The sequence below is a fragment of the Scylla paramamosain genome, chromosome 36 (genome assembly GCF_035594125.1).
Source record: "Scylla paramamosain isolate STU-SP2022 chromosome 36, ASM3559412v1, whole genome shotgun sequence".
Taxonomy (NCBI): domain Eukaryota; kingdom Metazoa; phylum Arthropoda; class Malacostraca; order Decapoda; family Portunidae; genus Scylla; species Scylla paramamosain.
In genome coordinates this window covers 16,032,617-16,046,907 of record NC_087186.1, presented here as the reverse complement: position 1 = coordinate 16,046,907, position 14,291 = coordinate 16,032,617, and the positions used below count along the sequence as shown (strand labels likewise).

The 14,291-nt window shown below is 43.4% G+C and overlaps 2 protein-coding genes across 3 annotated transcripts in view; both read left to right on the top strand.

Moving 5' to 3' along the window:
- LOC135091130 (venom allergen 5-like) overlaps window positions 1–6,274 on the top strand; it is an 88,853-nt gene extending 82,579 nt beyond the window's left edge. For both annotated transcript variants that reach the window (XM_063988570.1, XM_063988571.1), the window contains exons 5-8: window positions 1–48; window positions 4,382–4,482; window positions 4,632–4,735; window positions 4,924–6,274. The exon at window positions 1–48 is cut by the window's left edge and continues 131 nt beyond it. In XM_063988570.1, the coding sequence (XP_063844640.1) occupies window positions 1–48; window positions 4,382–4,482; window positions 4,632–4,735; window positions 4,924–5,228 (558 nt within the window). In that variant the 3' untranslated portion in view covers window positions 5,229–6,274. The remainder of the gene's footprint in view (window positions 49–4,381; window positions 4,483–4,631; window positions 4,736–4,923) is intronic.
- Window positions 6,275–8,599: 2,325 nt separating this feature from the next.
- On the top strand, window positions 8,600–12,688 carry LOC135091129 (small ribosomal subunit protein uS5). The gene is made up of 5 exons (XM_063988569.1): window positions 8,600–8,639; window positions 10,020–10,233; window positions 10,887–10,994; window positions 11,790–11,963; window positions 12,318–12,688. The coding sequence occupies exons 2-5, from the start codon at window positions 10,021–10,023 to the stop codon at window positions 12,639–12,641; spliced, it is 819 nt and encodes a 272-aa protein (XP_063844639.1). The 5' UTR covers window positions 8,600–8,639; window position 10,020; the 3' UTR covers window positions 12,642–12,688.
- The last annotated feature ends 1,603 nt before the right edge of the window (window positions 12,689–14,291 follow it).

The following is a 14,291-nucleotide window of genomic DNA, read 5'->3' as shown; positions in this document are numbered from 1 at the left end:
AGCGTCGACCCCTTCAGATTCAGCAAAGCAACAGGTCACTATACTCAGGTGAGGCGCGATGCAGGTGTATGAATTTAAGTTTTTTTTTGTTATTATTATTTTTTTTTTCGTTTGTTTCCTTTCTTTGAGTTTTTAATATTTTTTTGACTTACTGTTTTTTTTTTCTTCGTGTACGTATTCATCTCCTTTTCCTTGTCTCTTTCTTTCTTTAATTAGCTTGTTTGTTTCTCAGTCAAATATGTAGTGGTGGTGGTGGTGGTGGTGGTAGTAGTAGTAGTAATCGTAGTAGTAGTAGTAGCAGTAATAGTAGCAGTACCACCACACACACACACACATACACACATTCACCACGCCACCACCACCACCACCACCACCACCACCACCTAAAAACAATATATATGTAAACAAACAAACAAACAAAAGTCTACGGCGTCATTATTTATTCTTTCACTTAGGATTTTTTTGCCATCACCCTCCTTTCTTTTTTTTTTCCCCACTTAATTAATGTGTCAAGGCCCATCCATAATTTCCCTGTGCTTGTTATCCTACATTACTTGTGTAACTTGTTTTTGTTCCCATAATACTAGAAGCCTTTATTTTCCTTCTATTTTTTTTATTTTCATTTTGCTCTCTCTCTCTCTCTCTCTCTCTCTCTCTCTCTCTCTCTCTCTCTCTCTCTCTCTCTCTCTCTCTCTCTCTCTATTTATCTATCTATCTTAGTCATTATCTCACGTCCTCGCTCTTTTTCTCCTCAGGTAAAGTTGTCTGGCAGTGTTACCATCCACGGTTGAGTATCTATTTTCTCTATCTCTCTCTTTTTTGTTTTCTATTATCTTCCATCTTCTCTTTCTCTCTCTTTTTTCTTCCTTGTTTTACGTCCCTTTCCTTCAACCCGTTTTCTCTCGTGTTCTCAAATTTTCTAAAGAAAACGTAGATTATTTAATTTTCATTTTTCAGTGTTTCAAAAAAATCAGATTTTGATGTAATTTTATTTTATTTTTTTTTTTTTGTAATTGTATTTGTTATTGTATTATTTTATTAGTTGTGTATTTTAGTTCCCCCTTGTTTATCCCTGTTTTAAGTTTCTTCTTCTTCCTTTCCTTAATTTATCTCTTTTTTTCCGTATCTTCTTTTCCCTGTCTTTCTGTTTCTTTATTTAATATTTTAAGTAATTATCATTTCATCCCCATATCATCTTATTTCGCTTCTTTTCTTTTTCTTTTTCTTCCTTCTTTTATCATACCATTTATCTCTTCATATGCATTCGCTACACACAAATATTTTACTCTATTCTCAAATTCCTTCCTTTATTTCTCTTTTCAGTCTTTCATTTTTCTTCTCGTAGCAGTTTTAGCATCCTTAATGTGTCTATCTATTCCACTCCATCATTTATCGTCCCTTCAGTCCTTCCTATCAATCCTTTCAACTCCTTCCTGTAAAAAAAAAAAGCAGTTTCCAATCCTGTCATTGTCTGTAGAATCTAACCAACCCTCTTTCTTGACTTGATCCTCTTCATTCTCATCCCCATCATCATTTATAACCCTGGAAATCCTATGCATGTGGGAGATCCTATAAAGAGGCGTGCTAGATCCCGTTCCTTCACGCCCTAAGCAGGATAGAGGTTCCAATCCTTTCCTGCATCTTTAAGTAGCATCGTAAGCTCTCGAACCCACAAGTTCCTGCGTGTGCTTCTTGTTTTAAAGGAAGCTGTAGGATATTTGAGTGGTTCCCGAGGGTTTCTGGTAAGTAGGATGTAAGTACAGACGTTGAAGGACTCGCTAATTTGATCCTTTTTATCTTACATAGACGCTACGAGTGAGTATGTGGAAGGATGCTTTACGTGACTGAATCCGACTGAATCTGACTTGAGGCGTGTCTTGAATTTGATACCCGTGTTTATGTTTTCGTTTGACTCTCTCTCTCTCTCTCTCTCTCTCTCTCTCTCTCTCTCTCTCTCTCTCTCTCTCTCTCTCTCTCTCTCTCTCTCTCTCGATTTTTTTTATCTAAAGTGCTATTTTTTTATTGTTTGTTTATCTTTTTCTTCTTCCTCCTCCTACTCTTTTTATTCTCTCTCTTTCTATCTCCCTTCTTCCTCCCTATTCTCTCTTTTTCTCCCTACCTTCCTATTCTCCCTTCAGCCTCTCTCCTACTCCCCTCTTACTTCTCTTCTCCCACCTTATCCCTCATTCCTCTCTGCAATTCTCCGTCCTCTCTTACCTCCCTTCCTCCCTCCCTCCTGCTATCCTCAGACTGACCTTGAGACTCGCCTGCCAGACGCTCTCTCTCCCCGCGGCCTCCCTGACCAGTCCTTCTCTCTCACCCGGGCTAGTTGGACTTCCAGGACCTCGCCAACGATACTGTAGGACTGGGATTATTTTTTTTTTCTTTTCTTTTCTTTAGTTCGTTCGTTCTTTCTTTCCTTTCTCGCTCATGTGCAATCTCTCTCTCTCTCTCTCTCTCTCTCTCTCTCTCTCTCTCTCTCTCTCTCTCTCTCTCTCTCTCTCTCTCTCTCTCTCTCTCTCTCTCTCTCTCTCTTGGGGTATTTAACGAAAGACTGAAATTTTTAGTGTTTTTGTATACATAGATGAATGAATGAATGAGTAAACAAATAAATGAGGAAGGAAATAAGTTTCTAGTCTATTGAAAAAAAGAAAAGAATGAGTGAAAAAATCGTGAATAAAAACAATTTTCGTAAAAAAATAAAGAAAAAAATAAGAAATGTAAGTCGTTTATTCATATTTATTCTGTATTGTAAAGAAAATTATAAAATGCATAACTTTTTTTTTATTATTTTGTATATTTATTTAGTTTATTTCGTAATTATTTTATTTTATTCTATTTTTTATTTTTTTTATTGACTCATTTTTTGTTTTATTCATTCATTTAGTGCACGTGACCCTCCTTTTCCCCGAGACTCGACCAGCATGTTAGTCACCTAAGTGCTTCTAAAAAAGTGTGTTCCAGTGTGCATGTTGACTGTCCTTTGTATAAATGAATGTATCATCGCTGCTTTTGTCCACACATTTTAATTAATTCTATCAACTATACACTTGCATTTGTTTTGTTTCGTTTTTCTATTGTATTTTTTTTTTATTCACGTCGTATAAAGTAAGAAAAAAAATGGAAAAGTCAAGATTATGATATTCGTTTCTAAAGTTTCTGTTGTAAATGTAATTGTTATTCTACTCATCATTCTTCATTCATTCATTAATTTTACGGTTGAGTTTTGCGTCGTGTTTTCAAGGTTAAGATTTGAGCAAAAATAAATAAATAAAATAAGATTAAATAAATGAGAAAAAGTTAATAAATAAAAGACAAATTAACAAAATCTCCTCTAAAATCAAACACACGCAAATCTCATCTCGTTTTTTTTATTGTGGAGAAAACAATTGTTAATCTAATTTTTTTTCCCCTCCCTCCCCTTCCCTACCGCTCGCCTCCCTCCCTCCCTCCTCCCCTGCCCCCTCATCACCACCAAATCTTTACTGGTGGTTGGAAATTCCCGCTACTGGCGTCCGGATCCGGTTATTTGGATATCCCGGTACCGTCGTTCTGTCCCGGTACTGGCTTTCGGATCCGGTAATTTGGACATCCTGGTACCGTCGCTCTGTCCCGGTACTGGCTTTCGGATCCGGTTATTTGGACGTTCCGGTGCCGTCGCTCTGTCCCGGTACTGGCTTTCGGATCCGGTAATTTGGACATTCCGGTACCGTCGCTCCGTCCCGGTACCGACGCCTGGCTGTACCGGGACTGCATCTTGGACCGCAACCGTTCACTGTACCGGAATCTTTGGCCTTCTCCGGTATTGGGTGACCGTCACTGCAATACCGGAATGATGTTACTTGGTTCTGATCACCTGTTCTTAATTAACACCTCACCTGACACGCCTTTACTGGGAACATTTTTCATTTAATTCAAAACCTCAATAATTGTCTTTCAAATCGTACCTTTTTTTCCCCCCCCGTTAAAATTTTGAATAAACATTATTTTTTATATATACTGACAAAAAAATCGGGGTTTTTTTGGTCGATTTGGTGAACTGTTTGAATATACTCGAATCTCTCGCTTCTGGATTCGATATTTGTTCCCTTACTTCTTTGTTCTATTGTCCTCGATCTTGTTATTGTACCTTGTGCCTTGTTCTCTTATGTTCTCGTATCTATGGATTTGTTCTCTCATGTTTTGCCACCTTTGGTCTTTGGTTCTCTTATCTTTTGGCTTTGTCTTGCCTTGTTCTCTTTTTTTTTACCTTTTAATTGTATCTGGTGCTTTGTTCTCTCGTGTTCTTACACCTGTGAACTTGTTATCTCATATTCTCTCACCTGTTGGTCTTGTACCGCCTTGTACCACCTGCTTGTACCACCTGCTTGTGCCACTGAAGATGGTTTGGGCCGAGACTTACCTAGTAGGTTGTGGCTATGCTTACTACAAGGACCCTTCTCTTGGCTACACCAAGATTTACGTGTGTAACTATGGACCCGGGTAAGTGTGTGTGTGTGTGTGTGTGTGTGTGTGTGTGTGTGTGTGGTAATGAGTCAGTGGTTAATATAGAAATATTTGATTGGCTGTTTAGTATTATTTGCTTGCTATCGAAGTGTGGCCTCGTTTGACTTTCCTGTGACCCCCTGCAGAGGAAACGTCATCGGCGGGTCCATGTACAAGTTGGGCTTCCCAGGACAGCAGTATTGTGTGAACGACGGTCTGCACCCCTCGCAAGCCTACCAGGGCCTGTGTGGTGAGTGTGTGTGTGTGTGTGTGTGTGTGTGTGTGTGTGTGTGTGTCAGTCGTCACGGGTTGTGCATTAACTGGTATTACCCATATGTTTGTTCTGTCTCATGTTGAACTGTTGTCAAGGTAGTCTGTGAGATGCTTTGTGTGTGTGTGTGTGTGTGTGTATTGAGTTACGCCTTGTCTGTGCCGCAGATCGCGACGCCGTCAGCCAGCCTGGTCCCTGCGGCAACACCTTCATGCACACGCCCAGCCCGCCCGTCTCCAACAGCATCTCCAGCGGGCACTCCATGATGCCTCCCCCGCCCCCGCCCACCCGCCACCACAACATGGCCATGCCCCCTCCCCAGCCCATGATGCTCTCCCACGAATACGTGGACCACGAGGACCGTGACGTGATGCGATCCGGCAACTTCCTGTCCAAGGGCATCCACGAGCCCATCATGGGCCTCATGAAGATCTTCAACCCCTGGAAGCTGATGGACCACATCACCGGCTAGGCCCCGCCGCCGCCGCCGCTGCTGCTGCTGCTGCTGCTGCTGCTGACGTCACGCCGCCGTTGCCCCGCTGGTGGGCCGCCACGCAGGCGGCGCCACTCTAGAGGTGCCTCAGGCGGCTCAGCGCGGCCTGCTGCTCGGCTGCTGCAGGCCGAGCCGTTGCGGGCTGCGCTTGGCGAGGCGCCGCTGTCATCTCGTCGTTAGTCACTAATGTGAGAATGAGGCGCCACGGGCCGCGTCCCGGACACCCCGCTGCCCCGCCCCGCCACAACCACGCCCCGCGAAGCAAGACAGGCGTGGGGCGGGGCGGCGGGCGTGCGCGGGCGGGCACGAGGCGGCGGTGCTCTCGAATATCTGTCTTCTGGGAAGACGCTTCATTGGGGATAGGGGGCGACCTGCCCTCGGGACACCCGCGGCGGGTGGGGAGCCCGATGGGGGGGCGCTGATACGGGTTGGGGTGAGGAGGCGAGGCCCCGCCCCGCCAGCACGCCGCGCCGCCGCGCCAGGAAATCAGTGTTGACGTCGCCGAGTCCTGCAGGGCGCGGCGCGGATCGGGCGAGGCGGGGCGAGGCCTCGCCAGGGCGCCGCAAGAGGCTATCTACCACACAGTGCCCCGCGCCACCACGCGCGGGGTATACACAGGTCACAGGTCACCGGTCACGGGTGTGGCCGCCGCACACACATACAGACACACGCAAGCAGAAGTAATCAGCTTAAGGTTAATCATCTAAGACAAAAACCAATAAAAAAAAGCACTAGCTAGACCACTCCGCTAACACCCCGGCGCCGCCAGGGGCAAGACACTGTAATTTTTGTACATAAGAGTGATATATGTTTGTGTATGAATGTATACGTGTATGTACAGAAGACTGTCTCGGCGAGGCCGCTCATGCCTCGCCTCAAAAACTGTAAAAAACCAACAACTAGATAAAAAAGATAAAAAACAAAAAAGACATACAATCTGAAGAGGCTATTTATTGTATTTATACAATTACTTCGCTTGATATCAATGGTGCCAAACTTGTAAATAAATGACGCATCAAATGTGACCGCTGTTTCCCTGTGTGTGTGTGTGTGTGTGTGTGTGTGTGTAGCTTCGTTGGAGACGAGAGAAACAGACATGTAAACATACAGTAACACAGGTAAGGCACAATACAGGGGCAACTCACTCACCCATCTACCTTACCATCCACGCACCAATTCACCCACCCATCCATCCAACTACTCACTCACTCGTTTACCTACCCAGTGTGTGTGTGTGTGTGTGTGTGTGTGTGTGTGTGTGTGTGTATTTTTCTTGAAACACAGCAAAACCATAGCTACAGCAGCCAGGCTGCTCGTCGGAGGAAGACTTCTCGTTTGTTTTGAAGCACCGGGCCAGCGGCTGCTCTCCACCGTGTGAATGCTTCTGGGTGAAGCCTGCCGGCAGTTTCGCGTGGCTGGAGTTAGGCGGGAGAAAAAATTGCCCCGTGTAAACCTGCCTTTACAACCCTTTCACTGCTATTTAGCACATCTTTTCTTTGAGTCTTTGAAGTATTTCGCCCTTTAACAGTGGAGCTGAAGTGGTCCTCCACTCCTTGCAGGTCCTCGTGGCTCCTTCCTTTTGGCTTCTTGGATGGCCTCAGGGAGAGAGTTAGTAGTGGAGCTGATGTTTCCTGTGTTGCTGGCTGGTCCGGGATGTTTGCCAGCCATTTGTCGAGGTGAGATTTAAAGGTATCGATGGTGAGACCAGTCATGTCTCTGATGCTCCTTGGCAGGCAGTTAAACAGACGTACTCCCATGTGTGAGAAACTATGGGGTATTAGTGTGTTCATCTCCTGGGACAAGGTATCTGTGTCTCGTACTCTACCTGACACAGTCTCCCCCTCCTTCAGTCTGTGTTCACCACCAGTCCCACATTTGGTATAAGTTTTTTTCAATGATTTTCCACACGTAGACAACGATGTGTCTCTCTCTCTTTTCCTCTGGAGCGAGTAAAGGTTTAGTTACTTTAGCCTTTCCCGGTAATTTAGTTGTTGGGTGCTCTGTATTTTGGTGGTGAAGGTTCTCTTCACCAACTCAAGCTTCATGATGTCTGTGATCTTGTGTGGAGAGCAAAGCTGAGAGCAATACTCCCCTGCAGTCTGGGGCGAACTAAGCTTTTTCACAGGATCAGCATGTATCCTCCCTCTCCATTGTGGAATGTTCTAAGCGCCCAACCACTCATTAGTTTTCCTGACTGTGTGAAGCTGGTGTAGTGGCGAGACAATATGGCATCATTGTTCATATATATACTCTTAAAATCTTTTACATGGGAGGTTCCTGCAATGACCTGGTTGTGACAGTGATAGTCAGTTGTTGACTTCATATGGATGGGTTGACTTGACATGGATGGTTCTTCCGTACCTGGAGAGCTCACATTTCTCGCTGTTGAGGGCCATGTTATTTCTTTGTGCCCATGAGAGGATGGTGTTCAAATCCTCTTGAAGTAGTGTCACATCATGTTACGTGTGTATGCAAGGGTCCCACGACTGAGCCTTGTCCATGGATAACTTTGCTTGGGGAGGATTTGACTCTGTTCACCGTGACACTCTGGCTTATGTCAGAGAGAAAGTCTCTCTCTCTCTCTCTCTCTCTCTCTCTCTCTCTCTCTCTCTCTCTCTCTCTCTCTCTCTCTCTCTCTCTCTCTCTCTCTCTCTCTCTCTCTCTCTCCTCTTTCTTGGATATATAAAGATTTCATACATTCTCTCTCTCTCTCTCTCTCTCTCTCTCTCTCTCTCTCTCTCTCTCTCTCTCTCTCTCTCTCTCTCTTTTGTGTGTGTGTGTGTGTGTGTGTGTGTGTGATTTGTTGCTTACTGCAGTGAAAGGATTAAGCTGTCATGAGAAGGGAGCCACACAACCCCCATCACATGGTTTGTTTATTTTCTGTTTATGGTAGTAGTACATTTACTATTATCTTACATCACTTGGAAGTCAAAATCGACAGAAATACGTTTGTCAGGTAAATTGCGCATCCTGGCCTTCATTTGACAGGGATGGTGGCCGCGGTTCCAGTAATATTTTCCATTACATACATATTTTCGTATTTATTGCTTTAATGCATAGTAATGCACAATATAAATTTTAAAGTATTTTTTGTGCATTTTCCACGCATATTTTCTATTTTAGTGCATATAAATTAATAATTAACAGGTCACACCTTGGTACAATTGATTAAATATTTAACGCCTTGATACTTAACAATATGGGGTAGAAGTCATATAGTATTTTTTCTCTGTAATATTTAACGTATACTATGTATCACTTAATGTATGAGAGTGTGATATTAATAGATGTTATGAGGTTTTTATAAGAGTTACCAGATTTGGTATCAGACGAGCGAGCTCACCAGCCTCCCCGTCCCCTTCCTTCTTTCTCACTTGACAATACCTCTACGTAAGTGCATCACGTAAATTATCCGTCCATATCACCCGTCATCCATTCCTTCACACATTCATTCACCATACAGCCATTTACTTTAATGCCTCGTGATCAACTTTAGTGTGTAATTAAGGTGAATAACGGCGGGTAAATGGAGTGAAATAAGTAAAATAAGAAGCCATGTGTTACTTGCTTGTTTTGGGTGCCAGTGGTGGTGTTATTGGAATTTTCTGGGTGTTAAGGCTTATATAGTGTGTGCTCAGGCCTACTAGAGATACTTTAGGAGTGAAATATTGAGTATGCACTGTTCTGGTGACATAAGGCCTATGGCAATATTTGCGTAGGTCTGCAATATTTTCTGGGATGAATTGATGTGAAAGGCCCTAAATCTTGCTATTGCTTAATATGAATGTCTTATGATACACACGATTACATTATTCCCATCACTTATTTAGTTATTTTGAAGTATATAGTGCAAATAACACACACACACACACACACACACACACACACACACACACACACCCTGTCATTACCATTTTACAAGCCTCCCTCGGTAGGGTGGCTTGATTTACTGGCAGGGAGAGCAAGGGAGGGATTCCTGCTGTGTACGGTGTATGGTGCACAAGCCCTGATAACCTCAAACACACACACACACACACACACACACACTTTTTTTTATTATTTATTTATGTATTTATTTACTTATCAACGTTGCTTATTTTGATTTTACTACAGGTCTTGGCAAATATTTGTTAATTCACCAATATTTTGAAGGAAACTTGTGTGCTAGTTTTCCAGCCTGTTTTCAATTAATTGCACTTTTTTTTTTCCTACAAATCATTCTATTTTATTTATTTATTTAGTGTTTTTAACTCCCCTGCCCCTGCATCTCACAGAAACTAATGATTTGCGGTAAAAAGCAGATTAAATACCAAACAGACAAATCTACCATGAAAAAAAATTAGATTCTGACAAGCAAGTTATGATTTTACCCCCCTAGGCTCAACATGGCTTCCTTCACCGTTCTTAGCAGACAAAGCTTCTTATTCTGAGTAAACTGAAGCCCATTTACATACCCAGTGCGAATAATCTAGAAAGCTGACTGATTTTTAAAGATTTATATGTTTTTTTGGGAGGAAGCAAGCTAGATCTCTTGTGACAATGCTCAGATCTTTAAAAAATGTCTGCCAGCATTATAGATTACTTGTGTTGGGTTTATATGGGGGTTCAAATTACTCCTCCTCCTCCTCCTCCTCCTCCTCCTCCTCCTCCTCCTCCATGTATCTAGTATCTCTTCCTCCTCAACCTCAGCATTTATTTATCCTCCTCTTCCTCACAACACCCTTTCCTCTCACCACCACCACCACCACTGACCTGTCCACCCTCCCACAGAATGGCAGACTCCGGATCTGGCCGTGGAGGGTTCCGAGGTGGCTTCGGCACTCGGGGTCGGGGGCGCGGGCGTGGGCGGGGTCGTGGCAGGGGCAGGGGACGTGGCAAGGAGAACGAGAAGGAGTGGGTGCCCATCACTAAGCTTGGCCGCCTGGTGAAGGATGGGAAGATTCGCAGCCTGGAGGAGATCTACCTCTTCTCTCTGCCCATCAAGGTGAGGGCACTGGCTGTTTGTGTCTGGCAGTGCTGGCTTGTGAGCTGCTGCTGTCACTGCATTTTTGTGAGATTTTTTAATTTTTTGCTCTATTTTTTTCATCATTTGTTTTTATGTTGTGTAATAAGGTTATTTTTGTCAGTTTTGCCTTGTTTTGTATCAGTATTATGTTTTTAGGCTTGGCTATCATCTACTTATTGTTACAACTAGAAATTGCTATTTTTGTGTATTTTTTTAATGTATCTCTATACATTTGTTTAGCCTGAGTGGGCAACCCTGTCACACTTGAGTGCTTTCCCTGTGTGGGACGGTTCTATGAGGAATGCAGGGAGAGTAAGGGAGGGCTCCGTGCGTCTGTACCCTGTGGACTGGCGCTCCGTTACCCTCAAACACCCTTGCTTAATGCACCTTTTATCTGATGTCATCCCATTCCATAAATTTGTCTCTCCATTTAGTTCCTGTATGAAAAGAAATGTCTCCATTTCTTCTGATACCCATCCATGAATTTGTGTCCTCTCTATTTAGTAAGAGTACAAAGCACGGAGACTGTATGAAGCCAGACCTCCACGTGGCAGTCCATTTATTTCCACCTATCATCCCCATCCATCCATGTGCTCTTCCTTCACTCATTTCCCTTTTTTCTTGGATCACAGGAGTATGAGATCATCGACTTCTTCCTGGGCCCCAAGCTGAAGGATGAGGTGCTCAAGATCATGCCTGTGCAGAAACAGACCCGTGCCGGGCAGCGCACTCGCTTCAAGGTGAGGTGCTGCTGTCCTGCGGTGCTTGGAGAAATGTGGTACCCTTTTGTTAGAGAGAATATGAGGTTCTTTCTTTAGTTTTTATTAATTTCTTTGTATGCAGGAGAGATGCAGATGTTCATTAGCTAGTTTGAGTGAATTATGTTCATATCCTGTGGCTTTACTTGTTATTTTGCATAGAAGGAGCTTATAACTCTTTGGTTTCATCTTTGTTCTTGGTATTGTAATGCATGGCAATTTTTTCTGGAGCCAAAATGTTCCACTGGTTAACTTTGGTAAGGTGTGGAATTACCTAACAAGAGGCTTTGCTTAGGGCACCCTGTCACACTTGAGTGCTCTCCCTGTGTGGGACAGTTCTATGAGGAATGCAGGGAGAGTAAGGGAGGGACCCGCGCGTCTGTACCCTGTGGACTGGCGCCCCGTTACCCTCACACACTGATATCAGACTGTTCACTTAATAATCGCACTCTAAAACACTTTCCTGTCATGATCTCAAACAGCTTCCACTTCCCTGCCCCTTTTACTTCCTTCCTGTTGCTTAATATCATCATTAGACTCCACCTCTCAGCCACTCTCTTGTTCCAAAACACTTTTCTTTCCTGTACCTTCCCCCATTCTCCTTATCCTTTCCAATTACTTAACCAAACTGTTACCAGCATCTTCTTCTCTGCTTCTTTCTCACAATGTACCTTCTCTTGCTCCTCCTCTATCTCTTCCTCACAGCATCCTTCCTCCTCTTCATCCTCACAGCATCCCTTCCTCCCCCAGTCACTAATTAACAACCTTCCATTCCAGGCCTTCGTTGCAATTGGTGACTTTGACGGGCACATTGGTCTGGGTGTGAAGTGCAGCAAGGAAGTGGCCACAGCCATCCGCGGCGCCATCATCCTTGCCAAGCTGTCCATTGTCCCAGTGAGGCGAGGCTACTGGGGCAACAAGATCGGCAAGCCCCACACTGTGCCCTGCAAGGTGACTGTTTTCTTATGTTTTAAGCTGGGCAGGTTGCTAAGCTTCACTGGTACCTCTGTTTGGGTGCCTTGTTGGGTTGCGAGCTAGGATTGTTTGTGCAAAGTTGTGCTGTTCATTTCCAGGTAAATTTGTGTGTTTCATTGGTACCTTTAGAGATTAACTTTATATTTGTGTAATGTCTGCCAGTTGAAACTCCAGTAATGTCCAGCAGAAGGTGGAACTTCACAGCACCCCCTGAACAGTGCTTTAGACCTCATTGGGAGTAATTATCGTTTTGGCAGGTGTCTACTGCCTCCTCCTCCGTTTATCTTGCATCAAATCACTTTACAACCACTGCTACCTTCATTCTCTCAGGTGACTGGCAAGTGCGGCTCAGTACTGGTGCGCCTCATCCCAGCACCCAGGGGAACCAGCATTGTGGCTGCCTCAGTGCCCAAGAAGCTACTGCAGATGGCTGGCATTGAGGACTGCTACACCAGTGCCCGGGGTCAGACTGCCACCCTAGGTAACTTTGCCAAGGCTACCTATGCTGCCATTGCCAAGACCTATGCTTACCTCACCCCCGACTTATGGAAGGAGACTGTGTTCACCAAGTCCCCATACCAGGAATTCACTGACTACTTGGCCAAGTACCACAAGATCAGCTCCGAGCAGCGCCAGGAGACCAAGCTGTACTGAGGTGGTCGTGGTTCTGGCCTCTGACGATAATAAATTAATTGAAGGTGTACCTGTGTCTTTTTATCACTGTGGTGGTCTCTTGATTGTTTTGATTGTTTTACTCTTCCTATTGTCTTCTGGTGTCATTATTTGGGGTGTTTTTTTTGCATATTTTATTTTGTTATGGCTTTTGGATCTATGCATTTTATTTATTTAGTCATCCTTGTCTTTCTTTTTTGCATTATTTATCAAATTTAAACCATACTTCACATTATATCATGCCTTGCAGTCAGCCTTCCTTGGAGCTTCAAAAATTCAGTTACTTGTACTTAAACACTTAAGTACTTGAGAATTGCAGAATACCGTATATAAATTCTAGCAAACTGATTATGATACTATTAAATAATATGCATATATAGTGTTAGGATATGCTGTAAGACTGGATAAAGAAGCATAGTTTTGTATTTTCTCGATTGGTAACCTGCTGAAGTAGACTGCCAGCAAAGCACTTCGCTCGACGAGATGGACCCAAACCTCTGCCTAAGTTATCGTTTTTTTTTCTCTCTTTTTTGTTCTACAGATTGAAAATTAGATCTTAGACCGCGAATGTTGCAGAAGTTAATGAAGAAAAAGTTGAGGGGGGTGTCAAGACACTTAGGGTCGTCGACAGAAAGGCAGTCCGACCTGGGGACATTTATGGTCCCCTCCCCAGATGGGGACTCCGAGGCTGGTGTAGGAGTCGCCATGATTTTATTTATTTTTTATTTTTTGAGTGAAGGGTGTGTGTTATTAGGTGCTTGTGGTTTTGTGTGGAGGAAGAGAGTTATCCTTAGAGGGCAGACTGTGACTGCCCCCTTGTGTTGTGAGACACAAAGGGAAACGTTCAGTGCAGTCACAGCTGGGTTTAATAAGTTCACAGCACTCCCTGAACAGAGCTTTACCGTTTCGGCAGGTGTCTACTGCCTCCTCCTTTATAGAGTAATGGTAGAAGGTGGCTTAAGAATAATAGTAATCTGTGTGACTGGTAATGGTAAGGGGCAGAATAAGGGTAATGGTAGTGATAGGTATGGTGGCTTAGTGGTAACAGAGGACGTTTTGAGGGTAATGGTAAAGTTAATGGTGACAGTTCGCGGTGGTGTAAGGAACAACGGTATTAATTAAAGGCTTTATGTTAATGGTATATTTTAAAGGGGAATTAGGGTGAGGAATGATAGCGTAAGAGTAATGGTAGTCAACGAGGTGAGTGGCAGTGTGGTGTGACTTAGTTATCGTGCTTGACAGGGTGGCGTATAAAATGGTACCATATTAAGGGTTTTAATTGTAATGACAGATATCATTGTCTAGTTATGTTAAATAAAAAAAAAATCTGTATCTGATTTAAATAGCTAATAATGCACGGAGACCGGAACACGCAATTAAACAATAATTTCCCATTTAATTACACGAAATACACTAGAATAAATGAATAAATAAAGAAGAAAATATCAAAGTTTACCATTTAATAATTGATTATGCCATTCTCTCCTACAACAAGAATGCCAACTTAATTTGACAGTCCATTATACAGCCAAAAATAATAATCCAACAAACCTAATAAACCAGGACCAATGAAAAATAAATTAAAGAAATTGAGAAGCAAAATAACGCATCACAGATGAGCTTTAGATGCTA

Bases quoted from the DNA above. Each gene is read 5' to 3' on its own strand.
- LOC135091129 (XM_063988569.1), top strand. From the start codon at position 10,021: ATGGCAGACTCCGGATCTGGCCGTGGAGGGTTCCGAGGTGGCTTCGGC. The intron at 10,234-10,886 runs GTGAGGGCACTG...CTTGGATCACAG, and splicing joins TCTTCTCTCTGCCCATCAAG to GAGTATGAGATCATCGACTT. The intron at 10,995-11,789 runs GTGAGGTGCTGC...CTTCCATTCCAG, and splicing joins GGCAGCGCACTCGCTTCAAG to GCCTTCGTTGCAATTGGTGA.